At 42.4% G+C, this 20,692-nt stretch overlaps 1 protein-coding gene across 1 annotated transcript in view; it reads right to left on the bottom strand.

The window, feature by feature from the left end:
- The window catches only part of LOC124552377 (AF4/FMR2 family member lilli), a 717,562-nt gene that overhangs the window by 223,419 nt on the left and 473,451 nt on the right, over window positions 1–20,692 (bottom strand). The window contains exon 2 of the mRNA XM_047126641.1: window positions 10,764–10,907. Coding sequence (XP_046982597.1) covers window positions 10,764–10,907 — 144 coding nt within the window. The remainder of the gene's footprint in view (window positions 1–10,763; window positions 10,908–20,692) is intronic.

The raw sequence follows: 20,692 nt of genomic DNA on the forward strand, positions 1-20,692 counted from the left end.
ATGACAATAAGGGAAGATCCATCTTCGCGCGATAAGGACGCCGTAATAAGAGAACTGCAAAGGCTGGGGCGGCGAGCAAGGTGCCGTGGCAGACACGTATATATATACACACAGTGACGGAGCCCTGCACAGCCGGCAGGGGGTGAACAAAAAGCGCCGGAAGGAGCAAACTTATCAGAGGCGCCGAAAATTACGGCCGGCAAACGCCACGCCACGCCCACTGGAGCGTCTTTTGTCTCGCTCCTCTTTGGTCCGCTCCCAAGTACTCCTTTCTGCACAGTCTTGCCTTTGTGCAGCTCAAGAAATCGATACATCCGGCTACGGCGGAGCTGAAATCGCATTCCAGTCAGTCGTCCGTCCGTTGCTGGATTCCAGAGCTTAGGCGGGTCAGACGCAAGCAGTCCCGGATCTACGACATTTCCGAACCAGCAGGAAAACTTTAAAGTGGCGCCCCACTCTTCCATCCCCCCCCCCCCCCGAACGCTTAAGATAGGACGCAAAAAATTAAAAAAAAAATCCCTTTTCCGAAAATACGTTCGTTTTGTAGCGCACACCTTTCCGAAGGGTTTTATATATAAAACATATGTTCGAGGAAATGTAAGACATGTTATTTAGTCTTAAATGTGCCAAAGCGCAGTGCTACGCCTCTTAATACAGCATTCTTCTATCGCACGTCACTTCATGTCACTCTGCGGAGTTCAAACGTGAATATTTTGTAATGGCCATCAAACCTATTTTCAGGAAAGTGGAAATTAAAATGCCCTGTGCTGCCTCTCTCGTTCCCAGTCGACCAGTTTGATACCCTACCCCTCTTTCTTTTTTTTTTTTTTTTTTAAAGTTAATACTGGAAGGGATTCTTTGTAACACGGAGGATAAGAAATCTTTAGAATATTTGCACTCTTTATAGCCTATTAGCTAACAATTTTATCTTTTGTGTGACTTAAAATTAAATATAGGAAACATAAAACCCATAAAGACAACAGTGAAGCAAGACGGTACACATTTCTTCAGCCCTTAGATTCCAGCATTTTTTTCTTTCTAATCTTGCTACGACTCTACACAGCGTGTTTTCCTTTCTACCAAAGAATCTATTACCTCATCCAACTTCCACCGACTTTTCGCTACCTGAAAAGTCAAAATGTCGTTGTCTAATACCGAGAAAGCTCTTAATACGAATAGTACCTGAGACTGGGTGTGGTTTCTCGATTTGATTGCGCCTGTTTTGTCACTGTCTGCTAGATAAAAAGAAATAGGACTATCTAATATTGCAGCAAATGTTCCATACGCCAAATAAGCGAGACTTTTTTGTCACAAATCGTCTTTTTTATCTACTTCCTTTACGTAAATAATACGACAGAATGTAATTCACGAAGTACCAATTTTAAATGCATATTACGGCTACTAAAGTCAAAAAGTTTTATGTTAGGAAATAGTTTTACATTTCATTTATATGCTCGAGTTTCTCAAGCATGACAACGAAAAGTAATAATAATAATAATAATAATAATAATAATAATAACAGTAGTAGTAGTTGTTGTTGTCTTCAGTCCGGAGACTGGTTTGACGTAGCTCTCTAGTTGTGAAAAAAAAAATAGTGAACGCATTATTGTGGCCAAGATAGACACGAAGCACATGCCTACTACAGTAGTACAAATTTATATGCCAACTAGCTCTGCAGATGATGAAGAAGTTGATGAAATATATGATGAGATAAAAGAAATTATTCAGGTAGTGAAGGGAGACGAAAATTGTGGGTGAATGAAATTTGAGAGTAGGAAAAGGGAGGGAAGGAAACATAGTAGGTGAATATGGATTCGGGGTAAGAAATGAAAGAGGAAGCCGTCTGGTAGAATTTTGCACAGAGCATAACTCAATCATAGCTAACATTTGGTTCAAGAATCATAAAAGAAGGTTGTATACATGGAAGAATCCTGGAGATACTAGAAGGTATCAGATAGATTATATAATGGTAAGACAGAGATTTAGGAACCAGGTTTTAAATTGTAAGACATTTCCAGTGGCAGATGTCGACTCTGACCACAATCTATTGGTTATGAACTGTAGATTAAAACTGAAGAAACTGCAAAAAGGTGGGAATTTAAGGAGATGGTACCTGGATAAACTGACTAAACCATAGGTTGTACAGAGTTGCAGGGAGAGCATAAGGGAACAATTGGCATGAACTGGGGAAAGAAGTACGGTAGAAGAAGAATGGGTAGCTTTGAGGAATGAAATAGTGAAGGCAGCAGAGGATCAAGTAGGTAAAAAGACGGGGGCTAGTCGAAATCCTTGGGTAACAGAAGAGATACTGAATTTAATTGATGAAAGGAGAAGATATAAAAATGCAGTAAATAAAGCAGGCAAAAACGAATAAAATCGTCTCAAAAATGAGATCGACAGGAAGTGCAAAATGGCTAAGCAAGGATGGCTAGAGGACAAATGTAAGGATGTGGAGGCGTATCTCACTAGGGGCAAGATAGGTACTACCTACAGGAAAACTGAAGGGACCTTTGGAGAAAAGAGATCCACTTGTATGAATATCAAGAGCTCAGATGGAAACCCAGTTCTAAGCAAAGAAGGGAAAGCAGAAAGCAAAGGAAATTTCACGAGTAAACATTAGTCGCTTTTTTTTTAAAAAAAAAAAAGACGAGTATTTAAGAACGAAAAATCCTAGCACTGCTGCTATGGCTTAGTGATATTTCGGATTTTTTCCCCCTCGGTTAACGTAAAAAAAGTAAAGTGTCATAACCGAGGTCAAACAATACCGAAACTAAGATGCCGGTATCGGTTTTAACCAGTCGGTTTTTTCCAATCCTGAAACGCCAACAGGAATGACGACTGGCGATAACAGAGCGCAATCGACAATGCAGATTTAACAATGGCCAAACGATCGAATTTTTCCGCTCAGAACAGAATGGGGCGCACTGCCCGTCTGTTTTCATTCCGTCGCTCTTATAGAATGGTTTAGATCAAAAGAATAAATGAGTAATTCAGCCGATACGTAAAACTACAACTGAATGAGTCAATTTGTTTTCCAACAACCGGCTAAATCCATTGTGTTGGTTCTTTTGTTATCACTGCCCTTGAGCGCACTTGTAATTATTTGTACATTTGTCGACACAGTGCATCCTGTCTGCTAAGAAATCTTTATTCCAGTCACACATTGTGTATTGATGCCCCATGTGGTACGGCAGTGAGCCGGATGCTTTCCGACAACTGCATCCACATTATCTATCACCTTTGTCTGTAGCTTGAAAATTGACTGTCATATATGCCGACTTCCAGTGTATCGTGTTTTGTGTGTCTGCTAACTCGGAAGCACTTTCGCTGCGTCAGATATAACTTTGTAACACGGGCAGCCACAGCGGCTGAACTTCACAATGAATGCGTATATAAGTAACATGAACCGCGAGACAGCTATAACTGGTTATTTCTTTGTTGTCACGAGCGGTTTCGCTGCATTAAAACAGCATCCTCAGGTGAACTACATAAGGAGGAAAAGACCTATGTAATATATATTACCAAATAACTAGAGGACCCTTAAAATTTCTTAAAAAATTTTTTCGAGAATTTTAAAGAAATTTAAATTTTTTTTTAGATCTTATGTAAAGTATTTAAATAGGAAGAAAAAATAAAAAACGAAACGTACTTGCAACAGTGCCACGTTCTCTGGCAGCTACGCATCCAAAGTGCAAGTTAAAAGAACATTTCGATGTATAATGCTCACTGTAACAAATAATTTACATGTATTTCTGTTAATTGAATTTCGAAAGGACACTTAATTTTGTGAGGAAAGAGATAATTATGAATTCTGCTATTATAAATGATTATTCAAAGAGTGTGGAATACTATCTGTGGCGGAGGATGTGAAAACCGCCACAGAAGAAACGATATGTAATTAAAAATGACAAAGACTGTACAAGAATTAATTAAGATATAAATAGGCAATATATTGTAGTAGAATCGCTTGTCTTCTGCACGGACTGAATGGGAGAGGAACCCGTCACGTTGCATTAGGCTCTTAGGTAGTCTTCATTTGTCATAAGTTGATTATCGACGCCATTTTCAGCTGGGACTGTAAAAGGTGTGTAAAGATTTTAATTGTTTCTGTTAAAATATATTTATCTAGTAAAATCTGTTTGTCACAATCACTGCAAAGTTCACACCGGATATTACCCAATTTATTTAAGAAATTTCAGCATTTTATTGGATATCGCTGGCGGTGTGGAAATGTGCTGCGAGCGAGCTGTCTGCAGCAGCGGCAGATTTAAATACACGATCGCAATAGCGACCACATCCTAAAAGGGGTATAGGTAGAGGTGAACGAAAATAATAACGTGTTTCCTTTCACAGCATTCCAGACGCGGAATAAAAGGAGATAGTAGATTTTATCTTGTGCATTCACAGGTGGATACAAGCTGCAGCTTTTGTAAATTTTCATTCAAAAAAGTGATAAATTCTTAACATATCGTAAAGTGTATTTAAAAGTGGATAATTTTCATGAGAGCTTAGCAATACATAAAAAAAGAAAACATTTTCATATAGTAAAGATAGTCTTTTGCTTCAAAGCTTGTTGGGGTATATCCAGTTAAACAAAAATCCACTGCAACGTGAAAATGTTTGCTAAGTTCAATGGACAATATTATTTTCATTCTTGCACAAACAGCTTTAGTACTTGAATAAAAGTAAAACTTGAATCATTATTTTGGAATATTCAAAGAAATTCATTTTTATTAATCTGCAACAGAATATTTCGTACGTGAAGTAATAATCACAGATGAAAAATTTATTGCAACCTTTCATTTCTCATGTCCATCCATGTATATGTTAAGTTCAATCTCAACGGTTTCCCAATCAAATTAAACGCAAAAAGCAAAGAAAGTGTAAAACCAGACGGTCAACTCCCGAATAATTAAAACAGACAGAATCGCATTAAAATGGGCAGCGTTGCAATAAAACAGAGAGAGTGCGGCGGCGGCTACAGCAGATTCCAGAAATCGACAGCCATCGCCTCCAACGATTTTAATATTGTAATATTTCAAAACTGGTACATGTTTGTCTCGAAAGATGGTACATTTTGAGATTAAAATGGAGGACGGGCAATTCCCTTCTTGTCACGAACCAAGCAAGGCAGATCGTCTTGTTGGGAAGACGCTGGTGAACTACTCTTATTACTCGTCTCGTGCAGTAAGTCTAACTGTGCATAGTGAATGCGGTTAGCACGTGTGGAGCGATAAAGCTACCTTGGAATTTCAGTGTGCTCCAAAAAACTTGTTTTCGGTTAGCTGTTTGTGTGGAAGTTAGTTCAGAAGTTCTTTTGTAACCACAATGCAAATACACTTATTACATGATGATGATCTTTATAGTAACTGAATTTGAAGGAACGACATAGCTTATGCAGTATCTTTTGCAGTTTATTTGATACAGCATCGTTATGTAGTCTGATTTGTGTTGAATGATGGATAAGATTTTTTCCTGCAGGTAAAGCTAGTGGAACTATTGGCTTGCTCTAAGGTACTTGAGCCGTGCTAAATATTATTACGTGATTGACGGGGATTTTTTATACCCGAGCGAGGTGAAGTATCGGTGTAGCGATTATTGTTATTGCGGCAGTCTCTGGCGAATGGTATTCAGTGGGCGCTATTGTTTTGTACTGCATAGAGCGTCTGGTATTTGAAAGCCGAGATCTGCCCTATCGCATAGATCGATTTCGACCCTAAAACTTTGGAACCATATCAAACTATTTTGTAAGTTTGAGAATTCACTGTCATGAGTGACCATTATAAAATTAGATTTTACTAGCGGGTTCGCGAACTGCCAACTTCTGAAGAGACAGAGCTTTGATTATCATTGTATAATTGTTGATTGCAAGTGACGGTGACACGTAGGGTATCTGTTTTGTTTTTGTTGTGAGATTCGCTTCAGATAAGGGGGATTAGTTTCTTTGCTGGCATTAATCCATCACATTCACTGTAAGAGTTGCATCGTTATTATATGAATAATCAATAAAGTATAAATAATCCATCCTGGATTTTCCATAGTTCAAATTGAAATTAAGAAAAAATTAAGAGAGATCGGTTTCTGATTTTTGTGACTAGAATCGTTGTATGTATTACGTGAAAGACGAGGGTTGATAAAATACAGAACAGGTGAACGTTTGTCGTATCCAACCGTAATCAATTAAGGACAGACCCGATCATTTAATTGTCTCTGACGATACGACCAGCGTTCATTAAGAGTGGCAATGGAGATTTAAAGTGAGAGCAAAAGACAGAAAGAAACCTTTTATGGCACTTGCAATCTAAATTTAATAAAAGAAGAGAGAGGGAAAAAGAAAGAAAAAATTTTTAACGAGTGCGTTCGTCGAGAAGTATAATATTTAAAATTGAAGTCTTTTATATATTTACGACTAATGCACTAAAGAAAGTAAACACGAAGATAAAAGGAAAGATTACGAGAAAACCAAGATACAAATTAATTCAACTTAGGACAAAAAAACTAATCTTACGCAATTTATTTATTGTTGTATTCAGCGATCACATATAAGGTTGACAGACTACCAGATGTGTTAATCTACGCTAACAGTATCGCAGGAATAAACAAAGTCAGAGAAATATTTTCCACTGAAATAATTACAGTGTTTGTGTACATGTGCGGCAACGTTAAACTGCGTATATTTCTTAAGTTATCAAAGGAAGAGAGATATTTCCTCACGCTAAATGACTGAATGCAAAGAAAAATGATTTGCTATAGTTTCAGTATCGCTAAGAATTATTTATTATTACCGTCGTGACTATCTCGAAGCATACAGGTATTCTTATCTTCTAGGTTTACAGTGGATTTTCGTTAAGATTCCATTCGTAATACTCGCCGTATAATATTATTTATCAGACAAAACACCGAGGCGAAAATAATGGTTCTTTATTGACGTAAATGCTGCTTGTTCATGATACCTCTCGTCTGATACACTCGTATTGAGGCTCAACTCTGTAGAATAATTTGACGTCAAGAAACACCTGCGATTTGAGAGTGTCGTATCTGGTATGGACGCATTTGCCTATCAGTACCGAAGGTTACTGATTCTTGTAAGAAGAGAAGATAGTACGATCCTCAGTACTGCCTCAGAGTTACTGAATAGCTGAAATACGTGCTGTGAAATAGGTGACATACGTGTGCTTAATTTTGTTGTTGAAATATTTTTTTTTTTTTGGTGTCCGTGTCGCGTCACATTGAGTGTTGTTTATCATAGTCACTGTTCAGTAATATCGACATTAAAATCAGAGTATGGTAATTCGTAAGATCGCACTAAAAACAATCAGGGTGTAAACATAGCACTCAGTACACATGGCAGCTGGCCACGTGACAATATTAAACGTTTCAGATCTCAATTTGTAGTTCTATTTGTAAGAAATTTCAACGTGGAAGTGAACTTACACGTTCTTGAAGCACTATTTACCGTTGCGCTGAGCAAGTGTTAACTTGAATGAGATTTTCACTCTGCAGCGGAGTGTGCGCTGATAAGAAACTTCCTGACAGATTAAAACTGTAGGAGACGAGGTACTGGCAGACTTGAATCTGTGAGGACGGGTCGTGAGCCGTGCTTGGGTAGCTCAGTCGGCAGAGCACTTGCCCGCGAAAGGCAAAGGTCCCGAGTTCGAGTCTCGGTCCGGCACACAGTTTTAATCTGTCAGGAAGTATCAAGTGTTAACTTGTTCATGAAATGAGGTGGGATCGCGTTACGGTAGGAGGTGGGCCAGTTTTCATAGATACGAAGGGGTATTATAATGAGGGCATATCTACAGGGTGTTTCACAGTTCATGTCAAACTCTTATAAAGGTTGTGGAGGGCACTTAGTAGATTAAGTTTTACGTAGGAGCCCATGTCTCCAAAACGTCATCCCATGCTTCAGAGCGTCAAATTTACTGGCACAGGCGCCTGTAAATATAAATCTATACACGGTGAGCCCGAGATGATGTTACAAGCTTTCAAGGATGATAGGAACGGATTACTATACCAATTTGACGTAAGGGTTCCTCTATCGAAAACGAACGAGTCTAAAGTTATAAAAGAAAACCGTTCCGATACCTCTGCAAGTGGTAGTATGGAAGAAGACGAGAAAGAAAGTCCACTCAACATGGGCTCTAAAACGCATACAAGAGAAGCTATGAGGACTTGTTCATCTTCGCTAATTTGAAGCAGATCATCTCTATTGAACAAGTGCTCTTACCTCTTAATGTGTGTGTTTAAGAACTCATGTTTACTGTACATTTTTCCTTGCTTTGGTCCATAGTGCCACCTCTGATAGCTGCGTACCCTACGGTCTTAGCAGCAACAGTACCGGTACACGTACTCCACAGTCAGAAGTGTCAGAACGGTTATCATAACTCTCGATTCGTTTGTTTCGGAAGAGGACCCTTACGTCCGACTGATGGATTTATCCTTCTCCATCATCCAAGAAAGTTTGTATCATCATCACGGAATCACCTGTTATATACATCCGAATTCATTTACAAGCGCCGGCACGTATAACTTTGGCGATCCGTACCTTTGTCGGACGACGGTTCCGGACGTGGACTCATATGTAAAACTTTATCTACCAGTCAATCTATAAGTGTGTATCAAATTGTGAAACACCGTGCCTACAGACTTTAGACGAGCTACCTAGTTCGAAACGACCGTAGCAGAAAATTTGGCATGAGGATGAAGTGCAATCTCTGAATGGAGATTAATTATTAAAATAAATTACAGCAATTAATGATGAACTACACAACTCGCTGTTAACCAATAAACGCAACTTGCCATGACTAATGCATACAGAAAAAGCGTGCTTTTTTGTCGCAAAATAACAGTGACGTTTCGCTCTGTCCAGTTTTCGATCGAAGCAGTACACGTGTTTTCTCATAGAGATGTTGGAATAAAGAAGAATAAAACCATTTTGTTTGCACTGGACGAAACGTGTACGTATTTCGTCTGAAACGTAGACTACAGCGTGAAACTTATTCCAGATTCGCGACTGGCATACTTTGCATCAGCTGATTTTCATCTTACGCCCTTCACCGTCTCACAAAACACAGCTTCGTTGAAGGCCATCTGACCCGAACAGTCAGTCACTTCGCGTTGTCAGCGCTGCTTTACGGCAGCTAGATCGTGTACTCGTCTTCCACACTAACCGTAAGTCACGCCTAGCCTTACACTACAGAGTTCATCAATAAGCGACAATCACTTCGGTTACATGTGGCTCTCAAAACCGGATTTCATAAACCGATGTAAACACTTCAGAATCGATTCTGGAAATCCGCTTTTAGTTGCCGGTCTTCCAATTCCGCAACCGATTTTCGCTCCAATGTAAACGCAACCGATTTTGAAACGGTACTTTGGCTAAAATGGACGGAGTGGCTTTTTGTACAGTGAAATAGAAATATTAGACTGAAGCTTCTAACAACCCTACCACAACAAAGGTCAAAAATTAATTATGATTGTAGTGTTGCTCATGCTGCTAAATATTGCATTTTCGGGCAACAACAAAGTTATATTATGTGGCAGGAGTCATTTCTTGAAATAATGGATAAACTTGGCACTCATCTTTTCGTGTTTCCCACGCTGGTCTCGTTGTGAACTCATGGCTCAATCGTCGAAAATCTAGGTAGTGATGATTTCAAGCTCGGATGCAAAGAGGCCTAGGTGTTATTCTGCGATATTCTAAAGTTTTATAGATGTGTTTCATAAACCATTCATGAAGATTAAACTTTTGCAAGTTAGGACAATGGTGATGTAAAAAAATAATCAGCACTCCGAATTTAAGTTACACTTCTTTTTTATTACTTTTGTTGCAATATCACGTAACTCGTTCCAAAACATCACTTCACAATATAAAACATACTTGAAAATATCTTCCTCACTGATAAAGTTCACATTTCACAAACTGTCTACAATTTGCGTCTTTTTAACATGACGACCAAAACTTGATTCTCTAATAACCGCTTACGCGCCCAAAAATCAGAGTTACAAGTACGTTAAAGATCATAGTGACAAAAGAAAGAATACACATAAGAATAATATCATTGCAATATATACATATACCTCTACATTAATGACATCAAATCTGAATGTTGTCACAGAAATATGTTAACTATTTTACAGAAACACAGTAGAATATTGTTGGTATCGAGAGGTTGAGGTGCTGTGCCATGATGGTTACGTAATTCAAGTACCATTACACGCTGTTTACACTTCGTCTGAAGAGAAATAGCAATTGTGCTGACTAAATCAGAAAGTATAACGGCTGTTCTGGAAGTGCCATATTTAACAGGGCTAGCAAACCAGCTTCAGACCTTAAATGTAACATGAAGGATTGAAAAAAGGGTTTTCGAAATTCGGTTTTCGTCGGAAGATGTGTCGCATGTAAAGGTAGTGAGTGAGTCCATAGGAATGAAGCGACTGCAGCGCCACGGTTCTCAGACTCGTCATAGTCGGGGAACTTACAGCGGGAACGACGGTAGCCTGCTAGCACTGACGTAACAGCGGCGCCTTCACTTGTGAAGTATGCAACCCGCAACATGCCACTCGTGCTCGCTCCGATCCCGATATCTGGCGCTGCCCTGGTCGCCGTAGGTACCCAGTGGGTAGGGTTTCACAGTGGACACCCTCCAGGCCCTCGCCTTCTACACCGTGTGTGTGTGTATGTGTGTGTGTGTGTGTGTGTGTGTGTGTGTGTGTGTGTGGAGTCCATTAGGCAAAGCACATGCAGTGGTGGCAGTACTCACGCTTGGCGCAGCCCTTGGTGGCGCCCAACTTGACGGGGTAGTGCTTCTCGCACTCGCACACCTGCGTCACGGGGTCGCAGAAGGTGTGTGGCAGCGAGGGGCTGCAGTCGTCGACGCACGGTGCACCCAGGTACTGCCCCAGGCCTGAAACACACGACGACAACAAGCATCGATCAGCTGGGCTACTCTGTCACTGTCTGGGTAACAAGAGTCACTTGCTCTGTTCACCATGTGCACAAAGTTTATCGAAGTGATGTGGATTGAAATACAGGGTGGTTCAAGAGGGAATGTAAGACAAAAAAAGGAACGATGCAACAACAAGGCATTATGCGAATGGGACGCAAAATTGGTGGATGTGATTTACATGTACAGACACACAGATGATTACAATTTCAGAGAAAATGGGTGATTCATTCGAGAGGTAACGCATCACAAACTGAGCAAATCAAGAACGCATAGGTCCACCTTTAACCCTTATGCGTACAGTTTTTACACTCGTTGATATGCTGGATGTCATTCAAATGGATATTACACCAAATTCTGTCCAACTGGCGCTTTAGATTGTCAAAATCCTAGGCTTCTCGGAGGGAGCTGTCTTTAGAGAAGAACTGAAACATCCAAGGACGTCAGAAGTGTCAAATGTTGTCAAGGACACCTTCCTGTCGCCCATCACGCTGCGAACTGCCGTTTTCGACCGCGAAATGTGTGGGAACCAACGCCTCGGGGAAAGGGTTAGTTTCATTGACGCCATTTCTGACATCCCCTGAGGAATTTTTGAGTTGTTTCTGAGCAGTTGTGTGTCTTGAAGTTTCTCTTGGCGACTCACAAGGAAACTGCATGATTTCGACACTGGGTCTCTCGGTTCTAACTTTGCAGCCGTAGTAACAGAGGGTGGGGTTGGGGGGGGGGGGGCGGCGCCTGTCTTCATTGAAATATTTGTATGTCTTACTATAAGAAGCGGTCTTCCGACGACCGAAAATTCTCGTTTTCATGAACTAACAAGGTGGGATCCCAATGGTGGGATCGACTTTTAGAAACAATCCATACAGTGATGTAGGTTAAAGGTCCATGGAATCACACCCTGCAGCTATCCACCCTGTCGCGCCCTCGTTTGCAAGTAATCCAAGGGAGAATTTCGGAATTTCGTGTGATGGTCTATAGCTTTAGATATGGTGGTAAGTTTGAGAATGGTATGGCTGTGCGATACAGATACTGACCTCGTATGCAAAATAAAGTGGCTCCAAATCTTGTTGGATGCTTTGAATTTTTTATTTTGGAATCTTTATCCAAATGACTTTGATCATTATTTTTTATCAGTTAAATGGTTTAAATTTAATTTGTTTCTATTCCTTTGTCACATCATTAATCTCATTTTTTCCCTATTAGCCTTCTTCCACTTGTTTATGTAATTCTGATTATTGTTATGTATTAACTTCGATTTACTTCACATTTTCGTTCATGTTACTGCATGCATTTTTTTTCTATTTCTCATTTTGCTTGAATTTAGTTTTACTCATAACCCCTGCTTTCGCTTGAGTCCACGTTAGTTTGTCCATAGGCAAAAAGAATTAGTGGTAAAATGGTTCAAATGGCTCTGAGCACTATGGGGCTTAACATCTGAGGTCATCATTACCCTAGAACTTAGAACTACTTAAACCTAACGAACCTAAGGACATCACACACATCCATGGCCGAGGCAGGATTCGAAGCTGCGACCGTAGCGGTCGCGCGGTTCCAAACTGTAGGGCCTAGAACTGTTCTGCCACTCCGGCCGGCTTTGGAGTTTAACCTACATCACCGTACAGACTGTTTCATAAAGTCAGTCCCACCACTGGAGACCTCTTCTTGTACGTTAGTTTGCAGTTTTATTTCGCAGAAAATGACCAGTAAACACTGTCAGCAGGAATGGCGAGAAAATTCACGAGTCGTATTTCATCACGCAGCTACTGCCCCCGATCACCCGCTAGGTTAGCTGCTTACCAGACGTTTAACGACCACTGATGACAATAAGCCGTTTGACAATGCGACCGCCACATCCTTGCAGCGCTGAATGCAAGAATAAATTGTGTATCACAGCCATTCTGAATGTCCATACCAATTTCAGACTGGCTTCCAGAAACACGAAAAATGCAGTGAGACAGCTAGAAGTGGAATTCTAGTGCATGTAGTCCAACAATCGGATCAAGTACAGATTCCCATCGATAAGTGGCTGATTCTCAGTGGTTACCAGAGATCCCCCGAAGTGATTCACTGAGTGTGTCTTTTACGTCGAAAGTATGAAGTCCTCGCAAGGAAAAAGATGCGAATTTAATCTAAGTACATTCTTTGTTCGCATCTCTCTCATTTCCTATCAGCCACGTTAGCTCTAAACGCAAGTACGAAGTGTGGAAATATGAAATTGATTAATTGACACTAGACTTTACCAGCATTCTTTGGAATAATAAGGAACCTTCACAATTTAGTCTTTGTTTGGAGAGTTTAGCTAACGATAGACTGAAGCCTATAAAACTAAACGGACTCCTGCAGGTCCACACCATGTAGATAAACCCATCAAATTTTTTAAACGCCACAAGCAACAACTAAACGGAAATGTAAGATTCGTGAAAAAAGTACTACTTCCTAGAAAAGCCCAAAGACTATCCCTGGAATTATCTTATTTAATTGCAATATTCAAATAATCAAAGATCACTCGTGAGAAAATATGTTCTCCCAGAACTGTCAAAATGTCCAAAATCACGCAACGAGAGAGCTTCGGCGAGTGTCTGGGGACAATACCACTGTGACGTCATACTGACGCGGCCATCACTGACATGAAAAATAAATTGCTATCGCGTCCTCACGATCCCAAAATTCGCTCTCTGCAACTTGATGACAGTACTGAGAGTCTTTCCAGCTTATTGTTTTTGTACGCTACTACTATGAAAATAAAATGCACCAGGACTTTCTATTTTGCAAATTTCTGGAAGGGGGGGGGGGAGGACTTCTGGCGAAGATGTTTTCTTTTTTGTGAATTCCTTTCTTGTTGACAACAACTTGTCACGGATAAACCGCGTTGGTGTCTGTACCGATGGGGTGACAGCATCTACTGGAACTAAATAAAGGGTTCATGACAATAGCGTGTGCTGTTTCTTCTTCTGTAGAATTCACGCACTGCGTGATACACGGGGAGGCGCTGGCTTATAAGGCAGAACAACCGGAAGTCAGTGATTGCTGTAAGATTTGTGAAAGCACGACCTTTACACTGTAGGCTGCTTCGCATTGTTTGCGAGGAGATGGGTTCCACTCATGGTCCGCTTCTATTGCACATGGAGGTACGCTCGTTGTCTTGCGATAAAGTTCTTCGGTGGGTTGTGAAGCTGAAAGATGGACTTCGTGCGTTCCAATTAAACAGTAGTCCCACACTTGCGGCTCTGCTTCTCGACGAAAAATAGCTTCTAATATTGTGACAGTTGGCCGACGTTGTTGAGAAATTGATTTTAACGTATTACTTCAAAGGCCGAAATAGTAATATTGTCTTTCTTAATGAGAAAGTGCTTGCATTGAAGAGGAAACATGGACAGACGGAGAAGGCGAAATGCGGCATGTGTGCTCCCTGCCGCCGTTGGATAAGCAGCTGCAGCAGCAAGTCGTATACTCCTAGCTCACTCATTTGTTACATAGTTTAATTCTTAATTTCTTTGCGTGTTTTTGGTACTTGCATTGTTTAATTCATAAATTTCGGGCGTATTATAGTATTAGAGAGTTGTAGCATCGCGTTTTAGTACGTGAATAGTATAAATTCGCGTAGTCGTCTGTCTACTGTTTTTGTTTTGAACGGCCAGTGTCGGTTGGTCGCAGTCAGTGTGCTCCCTGCCGCCGTTGGATAAGCAGCTGAGCAGCAAGTCGTATACTCCTAGCTCACTCATTTGCTACATAGTTTGATTCTTAATTTCTTTGCGTGTTTTTGGTACTTGCATTGTTTAATTCATAAATTTCGGGCGTATTATAGTATTTGAGAGTGTAGCATCGTGTTTTAGTACCTCAATAGTGTAAATTCGCGTAGTCGTTTGTCTACTGTTTTTGTTTTGAACGGCCAGTGTCGGTTGGTCGCAGTCAGTGTGCTCCCTGCCGCCGTTGGATAAGCAGCTGCAGCAGCAAGTCGTATACTCCTAGCTCACTCATTTGCTACATAGTTTAATTCTTAATTTCTTTGCGTGTTTTTGGTACTTGCATTGTTTAATTCATAAATTTCGGGCGTATTATAGTATTTGAGAGTGTAGCATCGTGTTTTAGTACCTGAATAGTGTAATTTCGCTTAGTCTCCTTCCGCCGCCGAGCAGTGTCAGCAGTGCGCAAGTAGCAGCATTACTGCATTTACTAGGCAATCTTGTATTTTAATAACCGTTTAAATTTTGTCGATTTGTTTGCGCTCTCTGTAGATTAGTTCAGACGTTCTTTGCAAAACAGTTTTTAGCATGGATAGGGACTGCAACTGCTGTGTTCGGATGCAGGCTGAGTTGGCATCCCTTCGCTCCCAGCTTCAGGCAGTGTTGGCTTCGGTCACACAGCTTGAGGCTGTTGCCAATGGGCATCACTGTGGGGGTCCGGATGGGGGTTTGTCGGGGACGGCCAGCTCGTCCCACGCATCCCCTGATCGGACTAAGACTGTGGTTGCCCGGGATACTGCCCGCATTGAGGCTGATCCCTCACCTGTGGTAGAGTGGGAGGTCGTTTCAAGTTGTGGCAGGGGGCGAAAGACATTCCGGAGGGCTGAACGGAAAGCCTCTCCAGTTTGTCTGACGAACCGGTTTCAGGCTCTGTCTCAGGCTGATACTGATCTTCGGCCTGACATGGCTGCTTGTCCTGTTCCAGAGGTTGCCCCTCAGTCTGCAAGATCCGGGCAGTCGCAGAGGGTGGGCTTACTGGTAGTTGGGAGCTCCAACGTCAGGCGCGTAATGGGGCCCCTTAGGGAAATGGCAGCAAGAGAGGGGAAGAAAACCAATGTGCACTCCGTGTGCATACCGGGGGGAGTCATTCCAGATGTGGAAAGGGTCCTTCCGGATGCCATGGAGGGTACAGGGTGCACCCATCTGCAGGTGGTCGCTCATGTCGGCACCAATGATGTGTGTCGCTATGGATCGGAGGAAATCCTCTCTGGCTTCCGGCGGCTATCTGATTTGGTGAAGACTGCCAGTCTCGCTAGCGGGATGAAAGCAGAGCTCACCATCTGCAGCATCGTCGACAGGACTGACTGCGGACCTTTGGTACAGAGCCGAGTGGAGGGTCTGAATCAGAGGCTGAGACGGTTCTGCGACCGTGTGGGCTGCAGATTCCTCGACTTGCGCCATAGGGTGGTGGGGTTTCGAGTTCCGCTGGATAGGTCAGGAGTCCACAACAAGCAACAAGCGGCTACACGGGTAGCAGGGGTTGTGTGGCGTGGGCTGGGCGGTTTTTTAGGTTAGATGGCCTTGGGCAAGTACAGAAAGGGCAACAGCCTCAACGGGTGCGGGGCAAAGTCAGGACATGCGGGGACCAAGCAGCAATCGGTATTGTAATTGTCAACTGTCGAAGCTGCGTTGGTAAAGTACCGGAACTTCAAGCGCTGATAGAAAGCACCGAAGCTGAAATCGTTATAGGTACAGAAAGCTGGCTTAAGCCAGAGATAAATTCTGCCGAAATTTTTACAAAGGTACAGACGGTGTTTAGAAAAGATAGATTGCATGCAACCGCTGGTGGAGTGTTCGTCGCTGTTAGTAGTAGTTTATCCTGTAGTGAAGTAGAAGTGGATAGTTCCTGTGAATTATTATGGGTGGAGGTTACACTAAACAACCGAACTAGGTTAATAATTGGCTCCTTTTACCGACCTCCCGACTCAGCAGCATTAGTGGCAGAACAACTGAGAGAAAATTTGGAATACATTTCTCATAAATTTTCTCAGCATGTTATAGTCTTAGGTGGAGATTTCAATTTACCAGATATAGACTGGGACACTCAGATGTTTAGGACGGGTGGTAGGGACAGAGCATCGAGTGACATTATACTGAGTGCACTATCCGAAAATTACCTCGAGCAATTAAACAGAGAACCGACTCGTGGAGATAACATCTTGGACCTACTGATAACAAACAGACCCGAACTTTTCGACTCTGTATGTACAGAACAGGGAATCAGTGATCATAAGGCCGTTGCAGCATCCCTGAATATGGAAGTTAATAGGAATATAAAAAAAGGGAGGAAGGTTTATCTGTTTAGCAAGAGTAATAGAAGGCAGATTTCAGACTACCTAACAGATCAAAACGAAAATTTCTGTTCCGACACTGACAATGTTGAGTGTTTATGGAAAAAGTTCAAGGCAATCGTAAAATGCGTTTTAGACAGGTACGTGCCGAGTAAAACTGTGAGGGACGGGAAAAACCCACCGTGGTACAACAACAAAGTTAGGAAACTACTGCGAAAGCAAAGAGAGCTCCACTCCAAGTTTAAACGCAGCCAAAACCTCTCAGACAAACAGAAGCTAAACGATGTCAAAGTTAGCGTAAGGAGGGCTATGCGTGAAGCGTTCATTGAATTCGAAAGTAAAATTCTATGTAGCGACTTGACAGAAAATCCTAGGAAGTTCTGGTCTTACGTTAAATCAGTAAGTGGCTCGAAACAGCATATCCAGACACTACGGGATGATGATGGCATTGAAACAGAGGATGACACGCGTAAAGCTGAAATACTAAACACCTTTTTCCAAAGCTGTTTCACAGAGGAAGACCGCACTGCAGTTCCTTCTCTAAATCCTCGCACAAACGAAAAAATGGCTGACATCGAAATAAGTGTCCAAGGAATAGAAAAGCAACTGGAATCACTCAATAGAGGAAAGTCCACTGGACCTGACGGGATACCAATTCGATTCTACACAGAGTACGCGAAAGAACTTGCCCCCCTTCTAACAGCCGTGTACCGCAAGTCTCTAGAGGAACGGAGGGTTCCAAATGATTGGAAAAGAGCACAGATAGTCCCAGTCTTCAAGAAGGGTCGTCGAGCAGATGCGCAAAACTATAGACCTATATCTCTTACGTCGATCTCTTGTAGAATTTTAGAACATGTTTTTTGCTCGCGTATCATGTCATTTCTGGAAACCCAGAATCTACTATGTAGGAATCAACATGGATTCCGCAAACAGCGATCGTGTGAGACCCAACTCGCCTTATTTGTTCATGAGACCCAGAAAATATTAGATACAGGCTCCCAGGTAGATGCTATTTTTCTTGACTTCCGGAAGGCGTTCGATACAGTTCCGCACTGTCGCCTGATAAACAAAGTAAGAGCCTACGGAATATCAGACCAGCTGTGTGGCTGGATTGAAGAGTTTTTAGCAAACAGAACACAGCATGTTGTTATCAATGGAGAGACGTCTACAGACGTTAAAGTAACCTCTGGCGTGCCACAGGGGAGTGTTATGGGACCATTGCTTTTCACAATATATATAAATGACTTAGTAGATAGTGTCGGAAGTTCCATGCGGCTTTTCGCGGATGATGCTGTAGTATACAGAGAAGTTGCTGCATTAGAAAATTGTAGCGAAATACAGGAAGATCTGCAGCGGATAGGCACTTGGTGCAGGGAGTGGCAACTGACCCTTAACATAGACAAATGTAATGTATTGCGAATACATAGAAAGAAGGATCCTTTATTGTATGATTATATGATAGCGGGACAAACACTGGTAGCAGTTACTTCTGTAAAATATCTGGGAGTATGCGTACGGAACGATTTGAAGTGGAATGATCATATAAAATTAATTGTTGGTAAGGCGGGTACCAGGTTGAGATTCATTGGGAGAGTGCTTAGAAAATGTAGTCCATCAACAAAGGAGGTGGCTTACAAAACACTCGTTCGACCTATACTTGAGTATTGCTCATCAGTGTGGGATCCGTACCAGGTCGGGTTGACGGAGGAGATAGAAAAGATCCAAAGAAGAGCGGCTTGTTTCGTCACCGGGTTATTTGGTAACCGTGATAGCGTTACGGAGATGTTTAATAAACTCAAGTGGCAGACTCTGCAAGAGAGGCGCTCTGCATCGCGGTGTAGCTTGCTGTCCAGGTTTCGAGAGGGTGCGTTTCTGGATGAGGTATCGAATATATTGCTTCCCCCTACTTATACCTCCCGAGGAGATCACGAATGTAAAATTAGAGAGATTAGAGCGCGCACGGAGGCTTTCAGACAGTCGTTCTTCCCGCGAACCATACGCGACTGGAACAGGAAAGGGAGGTAATGACAGTGGCACGTAAAGTGCCCTCCGCCACACACCGTTGGGTGGCTTGCGGAGTATCAATGTAGATGTAGAATTGTTTGGTGGTTTGGTGGAGGAAAATAAGTTGGCTGTAGGTAAGAGTAATCGAATTCGTCTGGTACTTCTCGAAAACCTTGGTCAACTATTCGGGAAAAATTTTTCGTCTAAGTATGACTGGACCCACAATTTGTTCGATACGATCGTAACATCACTTGCCAACAGTATAACAAGAGGAATTACCAGAAATCCCATGTGATAGAACACTTGGAATTGAATTTAAGCTGAAGTTACTTGAAAATTTTTGGATGCAGACTCTGAATGAATAGCAAGAAGGCAGCGGGCATGTTATTGCCCTTCCCATCAACTTACTGTCATTACTCAGGAAGAAACAGCGGTCTGGACTCCAGTTGGAAGGGTATTTGCGACTGGTTGTTTGAAAGATCCAAACAAGACTGAATCTACTTCCTTCTTGTGAAGAAGCACACAAAGCACAGTTTATGTGCAAATGCCAAAAAATTTACGAGCTCTGGACATTGTGCATTTTTACTGTTGGTTATTTCCTTTTCTTGGATGACCAGTTTGAATACAGCAATTTTCAGATTAAAACTGTGTGCCCGACCGAGACTCGAACTCGGGACCTTTGCCTTTCGCGGGCAAGTGCTCTACCAACTGAGCTACCGAAGCACGACTCACGCCCGGTACTCACAGCTTTACTTCTGCCAGTACCTCGTCTCCTACCTTCCAAACTTTACAGAAGCTCTCCTGCGAAACTTGCAGAACTAGCACTCCTGAAAGAAAGGATATTGCGGAGACGTGGCTTAGCCACAGCCTGGGGGATGTTTCCAGAATGAGATTTTCACTCTGCAGCGGAGTGTGCGCTGATATGAAACTTCCTGGCAGCTTAAAACTGTGTGCCCGACCGAGACTCGAACTCGGGACCTTTGCCTTTCGCGGGCAAGTGCTCTACCAACTGAGCTACCGAAGCACGACTCACGCCCGGTACTCACAGCTTTACTTCTGCCAGTACCTCGTCTCCTACCTTCCAAACTTTACAGAAGCTCTCCTGCGAAACTTGCAGAACTAGCACTCCTGAAAGAAAGGATATTGCGGAGACGTGGCTTAGCCACAGCCTGGGGGATGTTTCCAGAATGAGATTTTCACTCTGCAGCGGAGTGTGCGCTGATATGAAACTTCCTGGCAGATTAAAACTGTGTGCCCGACCGAGACTCGAACTCGGGACCTTTGCCTTTCGCGGGCAAGTGCTCTACCAACTGAGCTACCGAAGCACGACTCACGCCCGGTACTCACAGCTTTACTTCTGCCAGTACCTCGTCTCCTACCTTCCAAACTTTACAGAAGCTCTCCTGCGAAACTTGCAGAACTAGCACTCCTGAAAGAAAGGATATTGCGGAGACGTGGCTTAGCCACAGCCTGGGGGATGTTTCCAGAATGAGATTTTCACTCTGCAGCGGAGTGTGCGCTGATATGAAACTTCCTGGCAGCTTAAAACTGTGTGCCCGACCGAGACTCGAACTCGGGACCTTTGCCTTTCGCGGGCAAGTGCTCTACCAACTGAGCTACCGAAGCACGACTCACGCCCGGTACTCACAGCTTTACTTCTGCCAGTACCTCGTCTCCTACCTTCCAAACTTTACAGAAGCTCTCCTGC

The sequence above is a fragment of the Schistocerca americana genome, chromosome 10 (genome assembly GCF_021461395.2).
Source record: "Schistocerca americana isolate TAMUIC-IGC-003095 chromosome 10, iqSchAmer2.1, whole genome shotgun sequence".
In the NCBI taxonomy this organism is placed as follows: domain Eukaryota; kingdom Metazoa; phylum Arthropoda; class Insecta; order Orthoptera; family Acrididae; genus Schistocerca; species Schistocerca americana.